Raw genomic sequence first — 23,520 nt, forward strand, 5'->3', positions numbered from 1 at the left:
TAACTCTTGCATAAGACTTACCAATAATCTTTAATTTGAATACAACAAAAAAAAGCTGTTGAGCTGAAAAGAAAAAAAAAATAACTCGAGAAAGGACATTTAGCGCCGATGATTAATCATTTTATGTCGAAGACGTCTTTTAATAACAAATAATATTAAGTTTTAAGTTACTTAATAATTACACGATACAAACGTTTTGCTATTGAATGTATTTATATTACACACTTTATTTGGATGTTGCATATACTATTTTGAACACGGGATAAATACAAGCAATTGATAATACACCTTATTAAAACCTGACAATCTAAGTATATTTAGTTATTTTATTTCGTGAACATGGGACTTGTCCGGTGATTCTCTAATATTCTCTGTACCAGGCTTGGATACGCAAACATGGGCAGATGTATTCTGTTTCTCTGAATATATTCGAGCACTTTTTCTTCGATTTCATTGATAACAGTACTGTCTCGAAGTATGCAGCTTATTTCGTAGTTTTGCCTATCCGTCAGCTGAAATTATGGATTATAGAATGAAGTTTTTTCGTAGGTAGGTACCTGCTATTTGAGTAGTGTAGAAATAAATTTGTTAGCAGAAGGAGTATTTTAGCAAGCCACACTGATCAGCAAAAAGTTGTCCCTATTGAACTTTTTGCTATCAACTTAAGCCAGCTGAAATAGTAAACTGAGAAATGCCCACTCATATTTGAAAAAGTTTAAGATAACACTGGCAACGTTCGAAGGGACAAACTTTCTTGGATTTAAAGGTAGGTAGGTATTTCATTTAATATATATAAACATTTCATTAAACACTATTGGCAACGATACTTCTACGTATTGAAGCTACTCAATATGCCAAGAAGATAAAATTCCATTAGTTATAAAGTGTGTTTCTTTTAGAACTATAGAATTTTAAATTGCAATAAAACAACGATGGATTATTCGATTGACATGAATTTTATTTATCCGCAAATAAATATGATTTCTGGCATATGATGTAGTCCAATCTGGACGTCCAATTTTCGATGACTTTTTCCAAAATTTGTGGCCGTATATCGGCAATAACACGGCGAATGTTGTCTTCCAAATGGTCAAGGGTTTGTGGCTTATCCGCATAGACTTTACTTTACATAGCCCCACAGAAAGTAGTCTAGCGGTGTTAAATCACAAGATCTTGGAGGCCAATTCACAGGTCCAAAACGTGAAATTAGGCGATCACCAAAGGTGTCTTTCAATAAATCGATTGTGCCACGAGCTGTGTGACATGTTGCGCCGTCTTGTTGGAACCACAGCTCCTGGACATCATGGTTGTTCAATTCAGGAATGAAAAAGTTAGTAATCATGGCTCTATACCGATCACCATTGACTGTAACGTTCTGGCCATCATCGTTTTTGAAGAAGTACGGACCAATGATTCCACCAGCCCATACAGCGCACCAAACAGTCAGTTTTTCTGGATGTAACGGTGTTTCGACATACACTTGAGGATTAGCTTCACTCCAAATGCGGCAGCTTTGTTTGTTGACGTAGCCATTCAACCAGAAGTGCGCTTCATCGCTAAACAAAATAAAATGGACGTAGTGCGCGATACGTATTCCACACAGAACCATTATTTTCGAAATAAAATTGCACTATTTGCAAGCGTTGTTCAGGCGTGAGTCTATTCATGATGAATTGCCAAACCAAACTGAGAATTTGACAGCTATTAAATCGGTCGCCATCTTGAACAGTAATGCCAACTTAAAGTTATATACCTCGAAAAAAACACCCGTTATAAATATGGAAGATGCGTTCATTTGAACAATTACTTTTTCAACATCGCTTTGAGTGAAGGAGAGTACACGTAGGCGTGTTTTAAATGACTCGATTTAAATTATTTCAATTCTGAGTAAGTATTTTGTAGGAAACTAGAGCAGTGTATTCTCATATGATGCCGACACCAGAGTCGAAGAGTTGCAGAGGTAGGAATGTAATGATGTATATTCTTGTTTTTTTCTAATTGCTCTGTCTGTTTGTGGAAGGGAAGAAGGAAACACGTTTTTGCTTTTCGTTGGTTGACTTTCGGCATTCATTATGCATTTCTCTATAATGCTTTGATATATAACATCCTAAGACACCGATTTATCAGCACTTTATATACCTAGCACCCCTACGAAAAGAAATAAAAATTTTTCGATCTTGTTTCCGTGGAAATATGGTCATTGTATTGAATAGCGCCACCTACAGAAGAAAAGTATCGACAATATTCAGTTTGAGTCACCAGGGTTATCTTAAACAAAATTTAATCAGTGGAAAAACCAGTATTCATTTTGTGTTTATATCGTGATAAATCAATGAAAAATTCTTACCAAGCTCCACCTATTCTTTTCGAAGTACTCTGTAATGATTTCAGACATAGTTTGACCATCTTCCATCTGAAATTTAAGGATAAATAAATCGTAATGGGGATACTAGAACTTGATATAATTAAAAATGTACTATTCCTAGGATCTCCTAGGTGTATCTGATCTGACAACGTCAATTAGCTGCTAGCTGAACGACCATAGCTTGCAGCTAAGCTCACGTTGTTATCGAAATCTAAAAAGCAATTGGCCCAACTCGGATATAAGTCGACTTTCCTGAAGTGAAAATGAGTGATTTCCATTATGATGGGCCTTATGTACTTGTACATTATTTTCTCTACTTCACTTAATTTTTATTAAAATTATTTGTTTAGAGATTTTTCCATTGAAAAATGTTGTTTGGCAGAAGTGTTTTCGGTGTCTCAAGTTTTGGCAGATAATAAATAGATCACTAAATCAGTGACAGAAGAGTTCCGAGTAGGTACCGACATATAAACTGAGGTATTCTCGCACGATTTTGTTCTACAAGGCATGGCAGAATGAACGGATTCGCCACTGAATTAGAGAAATAACTATTCCATGTGAACTAATAGAAAATTTGACGGATATTCACCTCTCTATCCGAGAACATCTCTCTGACCTCGTCCATAAGCTGTGGGAACTTATCGTAAACGATTCCACAAAGCCAGGGCTCCTTGAAGAACTCGAAGAAATCGTTGATGACTCCCATCTCAAATCTCACCAGGAGATCATTCAACACCATCACATCTTTACCCCATAAACTGATGAGATTCTCTATGTCCAAAGGCTAAGAGATTTTCGGTTACATCAAAATTTTTTGAAAGGCTAATTTTATATTACCTGTTTGCTGAGGCAACTTATGGATTCCACGGTCTTCAAACGATTGATGTGCAGTCTGAAATATCCCTGGCGTTCCAAATGTTCGAAGTCTCCGGTAACGAGAAGTTGACCCTTAAGATGATCTGGTTTAGATTTATGCAATATTGTAAAAACTTCGGGAATAATTGGTATAAAGGAAATAGAAACAATAGTTCAAAAGACAAATTCGTTTAAATCAGATAACATATCATATTAGGTACTTCGTCTGAATACATTATAATACTGGCTGTAAAAAAGTGTCAAATGTTTGTTTGAATAAGGGTATCAAGAAGAATGTAAGATTTGAGTAGCGATCCAATTTAATTGAAAACCAGGGTTTTCCAATGAGAGGTTTCATTTTGAATAGCCTACTATCTGGGCAGCTGTCACTTTTGAAGCTGTCATCTAATGACATTGAGTATATCGTGGCAGACTGACAGGTAAGAGTGGCAGTAGTGGAAAGTTCAATTGAAGGGATAATGGACCTTGAACAATAACAGTGCATGTCGATTATTGTCGATACAAATGATTTGAATGGATGTTTGGAGCTCAAAAAAATCCATAAAATTCAATTGGATCCCCAGCATCCATAGCATATACTTATTTGTTCTGCATTTTGATATGAGGAAATCATGGTAGATCAAACCAGGCAGTGAAGTAATCAGGTAGTGCTCTTTGCACTCCAAGCCTATCTGGCAATAGTCTGGTGTGCCAGAGCAGGTCAGAAAAGCACGAGGAGAATCCTTGACACAATACAAAGGTTAGCCTGTATTTGTATCACTGAAGCTATGAGAACGTGTCCAACTAGAGCACTGGTGATAATTACAGATCTCACACCTTTTTATCTTGAGATAGATAGAGCAGCCTATGAGGACACTTTAAGATCATCCAGGGGAGGTACCGGCAGTGAGGAAATTAGGAATCAGAGAGCCTGGTCTTCCCTGACTGATTACATACCATCAGTGGAACGTCCCAATGACGAGATGATAGAGCAAATTAGTATCGAGAAAACCTTCACTACGATACTAAATGGAAAAGAAGATTGGAAAAGAGAATCCACAATCCTAGTTTTCGAAAAGAATATCATTGAATGATACACAGATGGTTCTTAAACCACGACGGGGTATAGCGCTGGAGTTTTCGGGACTAGCACCAAATGCTCTTTTCCGTTAGGCTGCCGTCTAAGTGCATTTCAGGCAGAGATAGTCGCACAAGTCATATGTGTGGAAATCACCGTAGCAAGAAACTATCAGAAATCTGGTATAGCGAAATATTCTGATAGTCAGGCTGCAATCAAAGTACTGAGTGCGGAAGAAAACTCAACGAAATAGGCAAGAATAACAAGGTCACCTTAGTCTGGGTTCCCGGCCTCTCGGGAATTAAAAGGAATGAAGAAGCCAATATACTTGACAGAAAAGGAGCACAAACTACTTTCATTGGCCCGGAACCTTTCTGTGCTATAGGCAAATGTACATAAAAGAAAGAGTTTCAGGAGTAGGAAAAAACCGAAAGAAAAACACTCTGGCGGAATCCACCAGAGTTTGATCATTCCAAGAAGTTCCTTCGAAACTTTGACGCCGCGAGATCCAAGAAGTATCTGGATCTTAGCAAGAATATACTACAGCTCCTCACTGGATTCTCCAACAGGGCATTGTCACCTTAGGAAATACCTCATGAGAATGGATTTAGCAGAAAATGAAGAGTGCAGATTCTATGGGAAGGAGGAAGAAACTCCGGATCACCTGGTGACGGAATGCCTCACCATCATTAGCCAACGCAAAATCAGTTAGGGACAAGAAACTAGTAGAAGTGAGGAAGTAGCCTCCTTGAAGCCATACCAGGTCCTGAAGTTCATCAGAACTCTGGAACTGGAAGGCGAGCTAGGTCCAGAATAGATCTAATGGGGACACAATAGACTATTAGGTTGCAGTGGAACGGAACCTCCTTAATCAAATTTACTCTAAATTATTTGATACTGTTCTTTTCATAATATAGTAATTTATAGATTCTTCTTCTGTACCTACTGAAATTACTTAAAGTAATTGTAATTTTTTTAATGAGTGTTAGCGAAGGTATTGCCTTCTTTTTTAGTGAGTAATAGATGGTAAGTCGTTTTCTTGTAGATGGTCAACTTTTACTAATTAGTGAGCGTTTATACTCTACCTAGCTATTGTCAACTCTGAATAGTAGGTAGCTACATGTTGCTCAAATTTCAACACTTTTTGGTTTAAATCAACTTTTAATAAGATTATCAGTAACAGCCGACTTTTCTCAGGGAGAGTCAACTCTCACCACAGGATCAACTTTTCCTCTGAAATAAACACAATAAACGAAAAGTTCCTCTCACATAATCGTCCGACGTCATCTCTATCTCCACCGGTACCTGCCTCCCAGGCGCCTTGATGTTCAGGTAGAAGACCCCACCGGGCAACAGGCAGTGCTCGACGATGGGCTCGTGGAAATGCGGCAGAACGCCTATCTGCTTCGTCACCTGCCTGGACTTATCGCCCCTCTCGAACTTCCTCAGGCTTTCGGGAATGAGCATGGTGCGAAACTGACGGCCGATGGTCTCGCCCACTTCGTGCGCGTTGTAGTACCTGTGGCTCATGTGTTCCGCGTGGTACTTCTTGGAGTACTGAGTCAAAGTGCCGGCCGCAAAGATGAAGGGGTCGTTCGTGCGGAAGTTGCAGTCGATTATCAGCTTACCTGTGGGGGAGAGAAGGTTTAATATAATCATGCAGAAGGAATAATAGGGGAATTGTTTGAAAACAAAGAAAAAGGATAGAGACCCATTCCTTAAGAAGAAACGCTAACGGTACAAGTGTTACTCATACCAACACTTTTTCACCCTACTGAAGAGGGCTGCAGCCCCTTTAAAGATACCAACAATTCAATATGTCAATAGAAAGACCATTAGGTATCTAATGGGTTTTCGCATATTATTTATAACGAAGCCACATCTAATGCTTCAGTTAGCACCTTGAATAAGAAATGAATTTCTTAAGGGTTTCTCCTAAAATTCGAACTTTATAGGTACCGCCAATTGAGTAGTAGTTCAGTAGTTGGACGCTATGATACAAAGAAATATGTACCTAGGCGTAAAACTTGGTTTCCGTCGTTTTTTTCCGAAATTCGAGGCTTCATTGTAAAAAACTATTGTAAAAGTATTGTCCATCGCTGGCCACTACTTTCTCCCAGCTTTCGCAACATGGAACGAGCATTGTCATACTGTAAAATGTAAGATCACTTTATCATGTCTCTCGTTGTATTGCGGCCGTTTGTCTCTCAACACATTGATTGCGTACGCATAATAGACTACTCCGAGCTTATCCCACCAAATATTGAGCATGACCTTAGAAACGTGAATATTCGGTTTGGCCGTCGACGTGAAAGTATGACCGGGATATCCCCATGATTTTCTACGCTTGGAATTATCGTCATGAACCCATTTTCCGTCTCCAGTCACAATGCGATGCAGAAATCCCATCTATCTTTGCCTTGCAAGCAGCTGTTCACAAGCAAACAAACGCCGTTCAACATCTCACGGCTTCAACTCGTACGGCACCCAATTTCCTTGTTTCTGAACCATTCCCGTGACTTTCAGGTGTTTAGAAATGGCTTGTTGCGTCACTCCTAATGATCCTGCCAATTCTTGTTGCGCTTGACACGAGTCTTGATCAACTAATGCCTCCATTCTTCTCTCTTCTACTGCCATGCTAGTCTTCGACGTCAAAATACGTTGAAACCACTCTCGGCACTCACCATAAGGTATTTGATAGCATTCGATGAGTCCCAGCCGCAGATATTTTCATATTTAAGGAGGAAATCTGAACCTTCAGCAAATGTGTAATCATCATTCACGTGTTTGATTGATCGGAGTAATGAATCTTCGATTGATTTCAACAGAATGATGAGAAATGGATTTAGAACACGCCAACGAAATAACCCTTGAAAGTGATTTCAATATGTGGAAGAAGGAATTAACGAGATTCCCGATTCAAAACCTAGTGCAATAATACTGGTACTTTTCAAATATGATGTGCACCTAACTTAACGTGACCGTAGACGCGTGTTTCTGACTTTCGGCCCTCATCAGCACTTTGAAAACAAACAAGCGGAGTCAACAACAGAAGCCAGACGCCCATCTGTGGTTTCTGCAAGGATCATCGCATATTTATGTTTTTTTGAAAAATTACCCTCAATAATCATTATTTAGTTAATCGACTCACTATTCGAGACGAAAAGTTGTCTGCAGACAAGAAAAAAATTAAAAACTCACCATCGAAAACCAAGCCAGCCTTATAAATCGCCTGATAAGTCTTGTTACTTATGCTCTTCTCTGCGTACAAGAATAGGAATCTGCATCTGAGTCGGACCGAGGTAGATTTGGAATTTATCTCTATGTGGGTAATCTTATCCTCTTCATTCGTCTCCCAATCCCTCAATTTGTACCCCCTGTATAACTTAACCCCTAGCTTCATGATCAGTCTGTCTATAGCTTCCGATATCTCTGGATCCGGAAAATGGAGATTGGATGCTTTCATCGATTCACTGTTGATGTTCTGGATGGCGGTAGGCTCGACCAGAACCAGAAGTGAGGTTGGTATTCCGTACTCGATAAGAGCTCCCAAGCAGGCGATGGCTCTCATGTCCTTACCATATATGACGATGCGTTCTGTGGAAAATTTTTATTGTTTTATATTGTTTGTCAAGTTGATGTGTTGAAAAATAGTGATGAAAGTGAATTTCGAATACAAAGAAAAATGTATATTTCCTATTCAAAAAATCTACTCGATCTTGAAATGAAACTCCACATTGAAAATCTGCATTCGATGTCCCTCTAAAGACTGAGAAACTTTCATTTGAAACATTTTTTGATCCAGGCTCTTCCCAAGGAGTTTTTACTTATTAGGTGTACAACTTTTCTTCCGCTGTGCAATAGATTGCAATAGATGGCTGGTAAGTGGTAGTCAAAATAAATTGATCGTAGACGTCATACAATAAGCTTAGGTATTTATAAACATAACGCCATCCAAATATTAGTCGATTTATCTCTGCCTCATAAAGTTATTCTCGATTAAACATGTCAGCTTACGAGCCAAATTCTCGTCTCTTGCAAGAGGTTTCAATTTTCTGCTTTAGAATGAAGAAATCTGCGGCTGAGGCTCATCGAATGCTCTCAAATACCCTATGGTGATGCTGCTATTAGTGAAAGAACTTGCCGAGAGTGGTTTCAACGCTTCAAGAACGGTGATTTTGACCAGTAAGGCTGTGGAAGAGAGAAGGTTTTCGAAGATGCAGAATTGAGGGCATTATTTGATCAAGACTTGTATCAAACGCAACAGGAATTGATCGGATCATTGTGAGTGACGCAATAAGCGATTTCAAAACGCCTGGAAGTCATGGGAACGATTCAGAAACAAGGAAATTGGGTGCCATACGAGCTGAAGCCGACAGATGTTGAACGGCGTTTGTTTGCTTGTGAACAGCTGATTGCAAGGCTGAGACGGAAGGGATTTCTGCATCGCATTTTGACTGGAGATGAAAAATGGGTTCATTACGATAATGCCAAGCGCAGAAAATCATGAGTATATTCTGGTCATGCTTCCAAGTCGACAGCCAAGCCGAATATTCACGATTCCAAGGTCATGCACAGTATTTGGTGGGACCAGCTCTGCGTATTGCATTATGAGTTTGTGCCGAGCATTGAAAGATAAACGGCCGCAATAAAATGAGATGAGAGACACGATGAAGTGATTTTACAGCATGACAATGCTGTAAAAATAATGGCCAGCGAGGGACAATATTTTGAATCATAAATGTACAATCAGTTTCATACAATGAGGCCTTGAATTTTGGCGGAAGCAAAGTAGTACGCCTATGTATTTCATGGAATCTTTTTAAATGGGCCATTATGTATAATGCAATTTACTCGGATCATTCTTGGATTCCTAATATTCAATTTTGTATTTTGAATCTGAAAAACTCCTAAATTTAATACAATTATTTTCCGAAAAAAAAAATTAAATCTGTGTTTGATTGCTTCTACAAAAATCTCATCATGATAATAGATACTCACCATCTCCCATGCGTCTCCAGTCCATAAACTCTCTCTTCTGTTTTCTTATCCTGTTGAACACCTGGACGATATCGTTGTCGGTGTTGATCATGAACGCATTGTCTGGAAAATCCGACAATTTTTTTCTCGCCTTGAATTCCAGCTTGGGCACCCGATATTGTTCACCACAGAACAGCACCAGATAGTCGTAGCAGAGACTGGTCACCTCGTTCACGATGACGATCTTCTTCTGCCTCCTTATCCTGTTCACCACGCCGTGGACAGTGTTGACGTATATGCGGAGGTTCATGTTCAGGATCAGTTTGTACACCGTGCTTCCTCTGTTGATTTGAAACAGATTCCGACCTTTCGACACTTCTTTGTAGAAGGGTAAGCCGTGTGGAGACACAACTGTTATGTTGTTGAATGTCACCTTCGGATTGAAATCGATATTAGTGAGGTAGTGAGATTTGGATATTGATGAGTATTTTATTGTATATTAGGCCAATTGAAAAGTCCCCGGTCTAATAAAATTATTAAATCCATATGATTTTAAGTTAGTACCAACCTTGAAACGAAACGTGTCAAAATTTGACAGCAGTCCGACCATTACTTTGTGAGATATTGCGTTGTGTGTGTAGCTACTTTTGCTATTTGAAAAAGATGAAAGAAAAAGAATTTCGTGTGCTGATAAAATGTTGATTTTTGAAGGGAAAAATACAGTTGAAGCAAAATCTTGTCTTGATGAAGGGTTTCCGGGGTCTGCCCCAAGAAAATCAACCTTCATTTATTGGTGTGCTCAGTTTAAACGTGGTGAAATGAGCACCGAAGACGGCGAACGCAGTGGACGTCTAAAAGAGGCTGTCACCGACGAAAAAATCAAAAAGTTCACAAAATAATTTTGAATGACCGTAAAGTGAGTAAAGTAAAGTGAGTAAAGTAAAGTAAAAGAGTAAAGTGAAGTTGATTGAGATAGCAGATATTGTGAAGATATATCATCTGAACGTGTATATCATATCATTCATGAATATTTGAACATGAGAAATCTGTGTGCGAAATGGGTGCTGCGCGAGCTCACAATCTATCAAAAGCAACAACGTGTTAATGATTCTGAGCAGTGTTTGAAGCTGTTTAAGTGCAATAAACCTGAATTTTTGCGTCGATATGTGACAATAGATGAAACATAGCTCCATCATTTCACTCCAGAGTCCAATCGACAGTCAGCTGAGTGGACTGCACATGATGAACCGAATCCAAAGAGAGGAAAACATAACAGTCAGCTGGCAAGGTTATGGCATCAGTATTCGGGGATGCACAAGGTATAATATTCATTTATTACCTCTAAAAGGGTCAGACCATCAAATGCGATTATTATTCTGCGTTATTGGATCGTTTAAAGGATGAGATTGTCAAAAAACGGTCCAATTTGAAGAAAAAAAGGTGCTGTGTCATCAAGACAATGCGCCGTGTCATAAATCATTGAAAACAATGGAAAAATTGCATTAATCGGGTTTTTAATTGCTTCTGCATCCACCGTATTCTCCAGATCTGGCCCCCAGCGACCTTTTCCTGTTTTCAGGCTTCAAAAGAATGCTCGCTGGAAAGAAATTTAGCGCAAATAAAGAAGTAATCGCCGAAACTGAGGCCTATTTTGAAGCGAAAGACCAATCGTATTACAAAAATGGCATCGAAAAGTTGGAAAATCGCTATAATCGCTGTATCGCCCTCGAAGCCAACTATATGTTGAAAAATAAAAATGAATTTTTCCAAAAAAATTTGTTTTACTATTGTAGACCGGGGAATTTTCAATTGGCCTGTTATTTATGTTCTATATTGTGCCTCTCATCAGAGCTGTTCTCGCTATTAGTCGGAGTAGTTTACAGCTCGCCTTCCAGTTACAGAGTTCTAATGAACTCCAGTATCTGGAATAGCTATATGGAGGTTACTTCCTCACTTCTACAAGTCTGTTGTCCAGAGCATTTTTAGCGATGGCGATGCTTTTGCAACCCCAGGTGATCCAGAAGTTCTTCCACTTCCTCGCCAAATCTGCACTCGTCTTTTTCTTCTAGACTCATTCTCACGAGGTGCTTTCTTAGGAGTCAATGCCTTGTAAGGAATCCAGTGAGGAGGTGTAGCATATTCTTGCTAAGATCCACATTCATCTTAGATTTCAAAGTTTCGAAGAAACTTTCTGAAATTATTAAACACAGGAAGATTCCTCCAGAGTGTTTTTCTTTCGTGGTTTTCCTTCTCCTGAAACTCTTTCTTGTATGTACATTTACCTATACCACAGTAAGGTTCTCGGCCAATGATAGGAGTTTGTGCTTTTTTCTGGCAAGTGTGTTGGCGTTTTTATTTCCTTAAATTCCCGAGTGACTGGGAACCCAGATCAAACAGACCTTGTTATTCTAGCCAAATTAATTGAGTTTTCTGCAATACTATCTTAGAATTGATTGAGGCATCTTAGCTAGTCATACAAATCATAAGGAATTCTCAAAATGACCTTTTAAGTACAATATTGTTTTTGTTGACATAATTTATCTAAAATTTAATCCAATTCATAAAAGGAAAGGAGTTTTATCCTATTGAATATAAGAGACTGTATCATACCAGATCAGTTGAATAATAGGCAATAAAACATTTGAATAATTATAACAGAAATGATATAAATTATACTTACAGTTACTTACCAGCAAGTCTGGATCTGAACCAAAAACGAGCGTTTCCAAAAATGATAAGGCCGTGTCTCCACTACCGACAACCACTATCCGAGTGTTGATCTCCACCCTCTTGACGCCGGACAATCTCGTGGATGCAATGAAGAGGGACAGTACCTCGCCAGGCTCCGATACAAATGGCGGTGGAAGACAAGCCTCGTCACTAAAGGCAGGATCGTACACAGGCATGAGTCTTGGCGCCACCGGCACTAGATACTGAAGGCAGTTGAGAAGAGGATAATCCTTCATGCAGCCGTCTAGGTCTTCTGGAGACACTAGGTATACCAACAGAGTGAAATCGGCTAATCTCAGTATTTCGTTTAGGAAATATCTGCAGTACTTTTGGAACACGGGATAAATGAGGAAATTTTCCAGCATGGCCACAGTGTCGCTGTTATGCTTCATTTCGTCTGTCCATTTGTAGAGGGTGAAATGAGCGTAAAGGTAGTCCATGTTGACTTTTTGACTAACAACTGAAATAAAAGAACTTTCTGAACATTCACCTACGAAGTCGCATGGTGTTCTGGAGATGAGAAGACATAGAATTGGAGACATCAATTGTTTACACCTTCTAATATTTTTATTAATGATAATTTTGACTGGAATCTATAATGATTATTTATATATCTAGGATATTAAGTGATAATGTTAGACTCTGTGGACCTCTGGACAAGGGTTTGAAATTCACCAGAGATCATCCAAGTCTCTTAGCACCTGTGTTTCATTCAAACTATTATGGCATACCAAATAATTAATTCATTGCATACACACATTCTTCAGAAGATAGTTGAAGCTTTTTGCGTGGTTAACTCAAAACACTCTCTACCTAAATATGTATATCTGTAGGAAATTGAAATGCCTTTGATATAATAAAGAGTTTTCCAATAAGGGTAGTCTCATTCTCTTTTTCTTAGAAAAGATATTCTTGGGCTCGCCGCAGCATGTACCCAGATTATAGCCTGAGTAGTTGTCATTTTTGATACTGTCATCTTTTGACATTTGACAAGTAAGATCTAAGCCATCAATAAACAAGGAAACAGTTAGCCAAACGTGAAGCAACTTCTCGACAAAAATTTGAGCGTTTAGGACAATAAAATGATGTGGAGAATCGAAACCATATTGGTTTGTTCAAGAACAACTGAAAATATTGCTGCCTCCCCTACAACATTTGGCCCGAGAATAGGGATGCACTGCTTGGCTTGATTTTCAAGCTACTTGTCTTGAGCTTGAATCATATCAAGCTACTTGATTTCAAGCAGTTTTATTCTGTAGTGTCACATCAATAAAAAATGATGAAATGAGAATGAACCTTGCACAAGTTGCACAAAACACATTATATTAATTATTATTAATATATTTATTGAACTTATTGTATAATTGTATAAAAGAACCAAAAATATAAACTTTTTTAAAATAGAAACATGAATTAAATCTCTATAAATCATAACAAAATAAAAAATAATTAAAAAATTAAGTTTCTCAATATTGAGAAACCTCCAGGCTTTGTTTGATTTCATCATTTTCCATCCAGAATTTAAGACACATGAGGCATCTTAAAAATTTGTCGCCTAATCTATTGCGGGTTTTTGTAACTGTAAGAGCAGCTCTGGAAAATTGTTTTTCAACAGGAGCCGAAGATGCTGGCGTTGATGAAAAATTCTTGGCCATTTTGGCCAAGTTTGGAAAGATATTTCTGAAATTACCAAAATCTACCAATAGATTTCATAGAAATATGAGAAAACTGCTAATAAAGCCGCACTGGCGAATGCCTCAGTCTCTTGTCGCTCGAGGAATCTCCTTATTTAGTCTAAGCGCGCACGAGATTGCAGAAATATATGCCGTGCGACGCGTGTATATCAAGCTCAAGTAATATCAAGTAGCTTGATATCAAGTCAAGCAATAAATATCTTAAATCAAGTCAAGTCATGTTCAAGTATGTAATTTTTCACGAGCTTGATTTTCAAGTCAAGTAGTTGGTTAAAATATCAAGCTACTTAGCTTGATGAATCCCTACTCGAGAACGTCTCGCCAAAGTGTTATTTTTCGGAGAGGTGATCACAATTTGCTATCAAGATATTGTGATTTAACATTTTCAAGATCTTAAAAATGGAATTCGTGAAGTTAGATTTTATATCAATATGATACCTTTGAGTGGAAAACCTAGAATCTTCTGATAAACGATTTAAGAAACTTACTTGCCAGCCCTACCACTTGTCTTTCGCATGTCATTATCAGGGAAATGTATCGGCTCTCTTCGTCACGCAATGAATGTTCGTACTGCCTGAGCACGTCACCGGGTTTGAGCATCTGTTCGAGAAACTCCCGAACGAAGGGTTTATCACCAGCAATACTGATTCTGACGTTCATCGCACAATCCATGGAGTTTCTGTCGAATCAAGAAGAGTTATGTAGATAATGGACTAGTTTTCATTTTTTTGTTAAGGATTAATTCTAAAAATTTAAGTAAAATGAAACAAAAATGTGGGCGAATCATTGAAATATCTCTAGAAATGGAAAAGTTATGGGACTTTGAAGTTGCGCTTGGAAGAATAATTTCATAGTCTAGTGTGTGACGTCACGCCACTTACACGAGGCGACTGGTATTTGCAGAGTGCTAATGAATTCATTGGTGTACAATCACTTGTGTCGTTCTTGTTGTGTTTTGTTCGTTACACGATAGCTGAAATAAAAAAAAATCCTACAAATATTGTATTGTGCCTATGTGTGCAAGCACGACAATTAAAAACCCCAATAAATTGTTTTTTCATGTACCAAATGACATGAATCAAAGGAAGAAGTGGTGCAAATTAATGAGGCGTGACTTAATTGGACCTAAAACTACTTCAAATGTGTGTGAAGATCATTTTGATGTAAGTACCTATCAGCACTAGCTGTCTATTTCTGATAATAAAAATACTAAGGTGTAAGTTGGTTTGAAATAAGTTATTGAGTAAAAATAACTCTGTCCTTTCACGAAGCCTTCTTCCATTATGGTGACATAAAAACAAAACTCGAGTTAAAACTACACTGTTCAACTACAAACGGCGCGAGAGCCTTGGCGCGGCTAAGTATTTAAACGTAATTTATGGTGAAGCGATCACAGGCAAGTGGCGTGACGTCACAGACGAGTCGGAGACCAAAGACGTTACGCGCTGAAATACGTAAATTTAAATAATCTATTTCTCAGTCATTTATTGATGGATTTTCAAAATTTTTTCACTGATTTATCAGTTTTGCTCTATATTTTAATTCTATCGTGTCAAATATAGTATTATCAACATCACTAAACTAGTCCATTGTATCGGCTTCAAGTCAACCATACCGGTGTCGCACGAAGAGCTCGTGTGGAAAGGTGCTCATGCTTCTTGGAGTCACCCTGACGAATTCCTTAAGGAAATCAGTGGGGTGTTCTATGGAGGGCACGCACATCACGCAGTAGTTCCTTTTGGGAAAACATTCGAAAGCGGCGCCCAGTAGGACTTCTTTGGACGATTCGTGGTCAGGATGGGACACCAGGACCTCTAGGGCGAAGGCGTCGTCTCGTCCGAAGAATCCAGGTAAGGGCATGGTCTTTTTGAGCTTTTCTGTTGGAGAAGGAATCGTTTCAAACAATATCTGGCACAAGAACTTTTATGTCGAACTACTGTAGGTACCGTGAATTGGTGAATGAAACAAGAAATATTCGATCAAATTTTTTTTATTATCGCCATAAATTTGGGTTCTTATGAATAGACTAATGATCAGAACAGTTCTCTTCATTCTAGCGACAATATAAAAATTAATAATAGTGCATGAATAACACAAAAATCAAATACTTTAAAAAGTCCCCAAACCCCATGAAGCTATCAGAACCACTTTGGAATTTTCGATTTTTTTCAGGTTTATTTATTAACATATTGATCAATTTTTTCACTTCAATTGTGGGAGAAATCTCTGGTTGTGCTAGCTCAACGTTGAGCTAGCCGAACCAAAAAGCTTATCGATTTTTTATGGACAATCTGATTACATCTTAATTCAAGAGTCACGTTTGAACCCACTATTAAATTTCAGGACTTTTTTTTAAATCCTGGATTCTGCTAGAACCCAGCTAAAGAAACTCCTCACAATAAATCACTTACACAATAATTTCACGTTATATTCGGGATAATTCATTTATCCTATTATAAAATCTATATTAGGTGTACAACTTTGCTTCTGCCGTTTTGTAATAGATGATTGAAGCGGTAAGTAGTCGCAAAAAATATGTAAAATTTGCGGCTGTGGATCATCGAATGCTCAGAAATACCTATGGTGAGGATGATAGTAGTGAATATTATGATATGGATGCCGAGAGTGGTTTCAACGCTTCAAGATCAGTGATTTTGACCTCGAAGACCAGAGGAGAGAAGGTTTTCGAAGATGCAAAATTGGAGACATTACTTGAACAAGACTCGTGTCAAAAACAACAAAAATTGGCAGGATTATAGAAAGTGACACAACAAGCCATTTCGAAACACCTGAAAGTCGTGGGAATGATTCAGAACCAAGGAAATTGGCTGCCGTACGAGTTGAAGCCGAGAGTTGTTGAAGGGCGTTTGTTTGCTTGTGAACAGCTGCTTGCAAGGCAAAGACGGAAGGTATTATTATTATTATATATCTCGGCCATTATTCCACGTTGACCGCCAAACCGAATATTCACGGTATTTGGTGGGACCAGCTTGGCGTAGTGTATTATGAGTTGGTAAAACCGACCGAAAGAATCACAGGCGATCGTTATAGAAAGTAATTAATGCGTTTGAGGTGAGCATTGAAAGACAAACGGCCGAAAAACAACGAGAGAAACGATTAAGAGATTTTACAGCATGACAATGCTCGATCCTATGTCGCGAAAGTGATTAAGACATACTTGGAAACGTTGAAATGGGAAGTCCTACCCCACCCGCCGTATTCGCCAGACGTTGCTCTCTCGGACTATCACTTGTTTCGATCAATGGCACACGGCCTGGCTGATCAGCACTTCCGGTCTTATGAAGAAGTGAAAAATTGGATCGATTCGTGGATCGCTTCAAAAGGTGACCAGTTTTTTCCACGCGGGATTCATACGCTGCCCGAAAGATGAGAGACAGTAGTGGCCAGCGATGAACAATACTTTGAATCACAAATGTTTAACCAGTTTTTTTTTACAATAAAGCCTCGTATTTCGGAAAAAACGACGGAATCAAAGTTGTACGCCTATGTATCTTCATCTTCTGGCAAAAATTCAGAATGCTCAACGTCTTGAAAAAGAACAAACTGTCAACATTTTCATTGATCGACTTTAACGTGATGCTTTCTCTTCAAGCTCATTTGCACATTTTACCAGATACAGTGAAATGGTTATTGGAGGAGACTAAGACTTAACAATGTAAGTAGACTAACCTTGTACAACAGGCTTTATCTCAGAGGAAGACGAACACGTAGACAGTCTCCCCTTCTGTTGACTAGGTCGAGCATAATCGTCAGTATTCAACAGCCTGGTAGACAACAAACTTGCATGACTTTCTACGGTGAAGTAGTCGTTGAAATCGAATACGGAATCTTCCCTATGGACCAGCATCAGAGAGAGGTCTATCGAAGGATCTATTGTCCAGGATTCTTCGCTACTACTTTCAGAACTGGAGTAGAATTTGCCGATCGAACCGCTTTCCGAACGGCTTGGCACATAGCCATCCTCCTCTTCTTCTTCTGATGATGCTATCGAAGCTTTGTCACTAGAAGGAGAAGATTTTACTGATATTTTACTTCATCAACAATGATCAGGTAACCCAGGTAAGTTAGACAATTGCACTCCGAAAATTGCTACAACACTGCAAAATTTTCATCTACAACAATTTATAATGTAAGTACCTAGTATACTTATGATTTTGCACAATAAAGCCAAAACTTGTTCCCTTAAGGAATTATGATGAGTCCTGAATCCCTTATTTGTGCTTCTCTATAATATCATGTTTTTTTTTCTGTAATTGTAGCATGCACTTTTATTTTGGTTTCAACTATCATCAATCACATAAAAAATAATAATTCAGAGGTGTCAATCACAAACATGTAGTGCTTTGTATTGAGACCAAATTAATCTCCTGAAATTGTACAAATAGCTTCTGCAAAAGCATCTAACCCGATACCAGATAAATCGAAATCTAATCTAACCTCCAACGACTAGCATCAAAGTTGCGAAGAGAATTTTTGAAATGATCCAACTCAGGAAGATTTCGCCAAAGCCTTTCTATTTCGTTTTGGTCCTTCTTTTGAAACTCTTTCTTGTAGATACAAGTACCTATACCACAGAAAGGACCTGGGCAAATAAAAGGAGATTGTTCTCCTTTTATGTGGCAAGTGTGCTGGCCTTTCCACACCAGACTAAATAGACCTTGTTTTTCTTGCCTATTTCTTTGAGTTTTCTTTGGTACTCCAATACCATCTTAGAATTATTTGGAGTATTTGAGCTCAATGCTTTGTTTGCAGCCAGACAGTCAGAATGTATGGCGATATCACATTTCTGATTTCTTTCTACCACACATCATTCGATTGAAGGTACCTCTGCCTGAAAGAGACTTGGACTGCAGCCTAACGATACTAAGCACTTGGTACCAACTTCGAATACTACAGCGCCAGTAGAACCATCTAGCATTTGATGCTGTTCTTTTTGAGAACTGGGATTGTTGACTCCCTTTCACAATCTTCATTTTTTTGCATCATAGTGAAGGTTTTCTCAATGCCAATTTACTTTATTATCTCCTCACTGGTAAAGTCCGCTGATGGTATGAAATGAGTTAAAGAGGACCATGCTCTCTGATTCCTTATTTCCTCATTGCTGATACCTTCCCCGGATAATCTAAGAACTACCTCATGGACTAATCTATCTATCACAAGATGAAGAGGTGTGAGATCTGTAATGATCCCAAATATCCTAGTTGGACAGATTCTCATAACTCAAGTGATACAAACACAGGCTAATCTTTGTATTTTAGTGAGGTCTCTTTTCGTGCTGCTCTGACTTGCTTTGGCAGAACAACACGAGGAGAGTAACTACTTACAACGGGACTATTTCCATACTAGATTCTTCAAAAAACGCGTAAGCTGGACGAAAGGTTTCTGCTGGAAGTGTGTATTCGTCTTCCGCATGAGGAGTCTTGAAGGAATGAAAAACTCCTACTTCGAAGGATTCGTTCAAAACGTCATAATTGACGGTTTTATTGAGAATCATCACAGCCACCGCATAACCATTGTATTCGGCAACTATTACCTAAAATGAAAAAAACATTGTAACTGAAAAAAGTGTAGTCAAACGACAAGAAAAATATAGGTGTTGGGTGACAAAATGAAAAAACAAACACAACTATTTTATTCTCAAAAACATATGGAAATCTTCTCAATCAAAATCTTTTTACTAATTTCTCATTTCTTACATGTCTATTGGTACCTTCAACCCTTGTAAGAAGTTCGGATATGAAGTATTCCCCATATAATTCTTTGAAGGTGCTTGAGTAACGATGTATTATTGAAACTATATCATCGTTATCCTCTTCAACAGCCTTTCTTATTCTGTAGTTTCGAAAAAAATCTTTTTTCAATAGCAGGCTCACGGTGGTCGTCGTTTGGAGTGAGAAATTATCTGCGGAAAAGTTAAAGACTAGAAAACTATACTCATTTAGATCCTAGAGGGGATTCCAATGAGAGGTTTCATTCTCTAAAGTCCGCCATCTGGGCTGCTTTTGTCTAAGTAACTAGTTTTCAAGACTTTTGTCTCTAGTTTTGGGTTATCGTGAAGCACCTTCTTGGCCAGCAATAGTGAACCTGGTGGCAAAATTTGAGCTTGGTGATGTGAAGAGTCAAAACCGTGTTCATCGATCAAGAACAACTAAGAACTGCTGTTGGATGTAGTGTATGCAAAAACTCCGGTTTGTAGATCTAGGCATTCCAAAAACAAAATTACTCCATATTCTGCATTAAGAGTTGATGAGTGAATGAAGTGCTCTACCGAGGTTCGATTAATGATTTTTAATGGCCGAAATTAGAAGATATTGATGTGTATGATGTTTTATTTTAAGCAAGACGGTACCACGTGCCACACAGGAAACGAAACAATCACAATTCAGCAAGAAAAGTTTAGGTGATTAAACATCTTCAGACACAAGACCTTGAAGATGAGCTATACAGGACATATAGTTGTAAATATACGAATTGGCCTTTGGCAAATTTCATGAAAAGGATATGGTACTTCAAACGTTGCCGTACTGGCTAGTTGGCTGATATTGTTCTTCATCGTTAATGGCATACCTTCTGTTTACAATTAAATAAACATCCATTGTTTTTTCTTAAAATTCACTCGTTTTTTTATATTAATTGAAGCTCCCATTGGAAAACCCTATATTATGGGAAAAAATATTTTTTACTATACTTTCAGGCTGTAGAAACATAAACGATACACGGCAAAACTGCAAAAAGCAATGTTTGCAAATAAAGGGTGTTTTTTTTAGAGCTATAGAACTTTAAATTGCAATAAAACAACGATGGATTATTCGATTGACATGAATTTTATATATCGGCAAGATAATCTTGTGGCATTACATTTCAAATATGATTTCTAGCATATGTCCTGCACGGCTGGCTCGGATGTAGTCCAATCTGGACGTCCAATTTTCGATGATTTTTTCCAACGTTTGTGATCGTATATCGGCAATCACACGGCGAATGTTGTCTTCCAAATGGTCAAGGGTTTGTGGCTTATCCGCATAGACCAATGACTCTACATAGCCCCACAGAAAGTAGTCTAGTGGTGTTAAATCACAAGATCTTGGAGGTCAATTCACAGGACCAAAACGTGAAATTAGGCGGTCACCAAACGTGTCTTTCAATAAATCGATTGCGGCACAAGCTGTGTGACATGTTGCGATTCTTGTTGGAACCACAGCTCCTGGACATCATGGTTGTTCAATTCAGGAATGAAAAAGTTAGTAATCATGGTTCTATACCGATCACCATTGACTGTAACGTTCTGGCCATCATCGTTTTTGAAGAAGCACGGACCAATGATTCCACGAGCCCATAAAGTGCACCAAAATAAAATGGACGTAGTGCGCGATACGTATTCCGCACAGAACCATTATTTTCGAAATAAAATTGCACTATTTGCAAGCGTTGTTCAGGCGTGAGTCTATTCATGATGAATTGCCAAACCAAACTCAGAATAAATCATTTGGCAGCTGTTAAATCGGTCGCCATCTTGAACAGTAATGCCAACCTAAAGTTATATACCTCGAAAAAAACACCCGTTAGATTTCAAATTTCGGATTATTTTTCCTGAGAAATAATGAAACGATGAATATAAGAAAGAATGGTTAGTAAATTACCCCTTGGCGGTATCCTCGAAGAATATTCTGTCAAAAAAGGGGTCGCCTTGATGTTCGGTGGTATAGCAAGAGCCACAATACTAATTTTTCTGTGATCCAAAAATAAAGTTTCCAGTATTGGTGTGAGAAAGTTCGTCATATAGCTCATGTCGAACAGCAAAAGCTGTATCCATTTCGAATTCACTGTTGTCATCGTGTCCACACCAAACGTGGTTTTCATCCAACCGTCCCAAGACCAACTGGGCAGTGACTTGATATTTGGATAATCGTTCAAACATACTACACCTATCAATCTACCCTCATCTTCTATGCCTAGCGACAAACAAGAATTGTATCTGAAAGAAAAAATCATATCAGTTTTTGTCTCGCTTATTTCTGTCGAGATTTTGGTACACCAAATCTGGAAATTTTCATTTACCCATAATTTTGATCAGTGGGTTTCTCATTCAGTCAAAAAGTTTTATAAAGGCTGGCAAAAAAAGTTTATAAGTACTAGAATTCACCCATAATTTTTCAGTCACCTAATTTCCTTTTCTTGGAATCAACATGGGAAAGGATGGTGGTAAATCCAAAGAAGAAGAAGCGTTGTCATTTTGGAAATTTTAGAAGAATATATGGCATTAATGGTTAACGTCTAATGACTGAAAATTTATGGGTAATCTCATCCTTGCCATCCTTTAGCCGCCAAGACCAAGAAAAGAGGGATAACTGAGAATTTCGAAAAATTATGGGCAAAGTAAAAACCCCGTTTTTGGCTCACCAATTGAAAGCTGTCCATTCCTTACACTATGTCATAGATATCTGCATCACCGAACAGCTTATCTGTTATAGAATTCCTCAAAGAAGTCATGCGTGGTACATCTCTAACACCAATTCTTCGTACATTGTTCCTATTCAGCGGTTTTCCTTTGGGAGTATTGTAGTAGGCGAGGGAGCTTTTCGGATTGGAAAATAGGGTTTTGAAAACGGACATTTTTAAGCACTTTTGCCGGGTTAAAAAAAAAGAAGGAGCACAAAACGGAAATTAGACTTGTGAATAAAACAAACTGAACAGGAATTGAGTTTGAATGGATTTATGTCACTAACATTTCGGAAGTGTCAGTTTGAAATTTGAAATTGTCTACACTGGTCCACCATAGAAAATTGTGAGAATGATTTTAATTATATCACAGAAATGGATTTTGACAAATGAATCTTATACATCCTTCATTTTTGAGTGCTCGTTCACAGAATAGGCAGCTCTATCAATTTTTCAGCAGAAAGATCGGTAACGTAAGTAGCTCCGCTACTGATAGGTATCAGTTTGAGTTTGGTAACGTTTGTATTCTCTGATGGACGGGTTATTTCTATATTTCAAATTTAAATTTCGTCCCAAAATCACAACTGTCACTAATGTCAGTTACTCAACATGTTACCAAAAAGTAGCATAAAATAAATTCGCTACCAAAGATGGCGACCGCTCCGTAGCGGAAACTGATAGAATGCGTTCAGCAAAAAAATCATAGAATATTGACAACTGTTGAGTCTACTGAACTACTTTGTGGTAACATGTTGACATTAGTGACAGTGATTTTGGGACGAAATTTAAATTTCAAATATAGCAATAATGGAAACTGAAACATATACGTTTATAAACATTTTCAAATGTTACTCTGAATAAATTTCCCACATATTGAAGACACCAAAAGGGTAAAATTCGATATTATAACAGAAAATTGTCTCAAATCATAACCTAACCTTCAAGAAGGACCCACAGAACCTATTGCTCTCAAGAAAAGGAGCAACCCGCCCAGCAGAGAATACTAACGTTACCAAACTGATTCCTATCAGCTACCATCAGCTATCGATCTTTCTGCTGAACGCGCCCAATGGCATTGGTGGTGAAAAAATAGATACGCTCTTTTTTTTTGACTCTTTGAATTCTGAAGTAGGTACATTCCATAGAGTAATAAACATGTATACCCTGTGACTCAAAGTAATAAAGATAGATAGATGGAGCATATGTCATTTTCAGTAAGCAAATTTTGTTCCCAACACGAACTATCAAATTTGACATGAAGCGCGTGGAAATGAAAACATAACAGTGATACGATATTTCACTCAATTCGAGAGTTTCTCCACAAAGAACGCACTTATTATGTTCTATAGTCAATCAAC

The 23,520-nt window shown here is 38.2% G+C and overlaps 1 protein-coding gene across 4 annotated transcripts; it reads right to left on the reverse strand.

The window, feature by feature from the left end:
* Positions 1 to 190: 190 nt before the first annotated feature.
* On the reverse strand, positions 191 to 22,528 carry LOC123680720 (cilia- and flagella-associated protein 61-like). Of its 4 annotated transcripts, none has more exons than XM_045618757.1 (15): positions 22,149 to 22,484; positions 21,364 to 21,698; positions 19,420 to 19,625; positions 19,048 to 19,256; positions 17,393 to 17,724; positions 15,318 to 15,579; positions 14,191 to 14,381; positions 11,969 to 12,468; positions 9,300 to 9,711; positions 7,500 to 7,895; positions 5,568 to 5,926; positions 3,203 to 3,313; positions 2,955 to 3,149; positions 2,348 to 2,413; positions 191 to 512 (listed from the first exon to the last, which is right to left on the reverse strand). In XM_045618757.1, exons 1-15 carry the CDS (start codon positions 22,334 to 22,336, stop codon positions 327 to 329), a joined length of 3,948 nt encoding a protein of 1,315 aa, XP_045474713.1. In that variant the 5' UTR covers positions 22,337 to 22,484; the 3' UTR covers positions 191 to 326. The 4 variants fall into 4 exon arrangements, with proteins under 4 accessions (XP_045474713.1, XP_045474714.1, XP_045474716.1 ...); XM_045618758.1 differs by having other exon boundaries at positions 22,124 to 22,291; XM_045618760.1 differs by lacking the exons at positions 21,364 to 21,698; positions 22,149 to 22,484 and having other exon boundaries at positions 19,434 to 19,618.
* Between the last annotated feature and the right edge of the window lie 992 nt (positions 22,529 to 23,520).

Source organism: Harmonia axyridis, chromosome 5, assembly GCF_914767665.1.
Source record: "Harmonia axyridis chromosome 5, icHarAxyr1.1, whole genome shotgun sequence".
Classification (NCBI taxonomy): domain Eukaryota; kingdom Metazoa; phylum Arthropoda; class Insecta; order Coleoptera; family Coccinellidae; genus Harmonia; species Harmonia axyridis.

Excerpts from the sequence above, each read along its gene's own strand:
- LOC123680720 (XM_045618757.1), bottom strand. The coding sequence starts at position 22,336 with ATGTCCGTTTTCAAAACCCTATTTTCCAATCCGAAAAGCTCCCTCGCC. Across the intron at positions 15,580-17,392 it reads GATAAAGCCTGTTGTACAAG|AAAAGCTCAAAAAGACCATG; the intron begins GTTAGTCTACTT and ends CTTCTCCAACAG. Across the intron at positions 14,382-15,317 it reads GAGCTCTTCGTGCGACACCG|AAACTCCATGGATTGTGCGA; the intron begins GTATGGTTGACT and ends TTGATTCGACAG.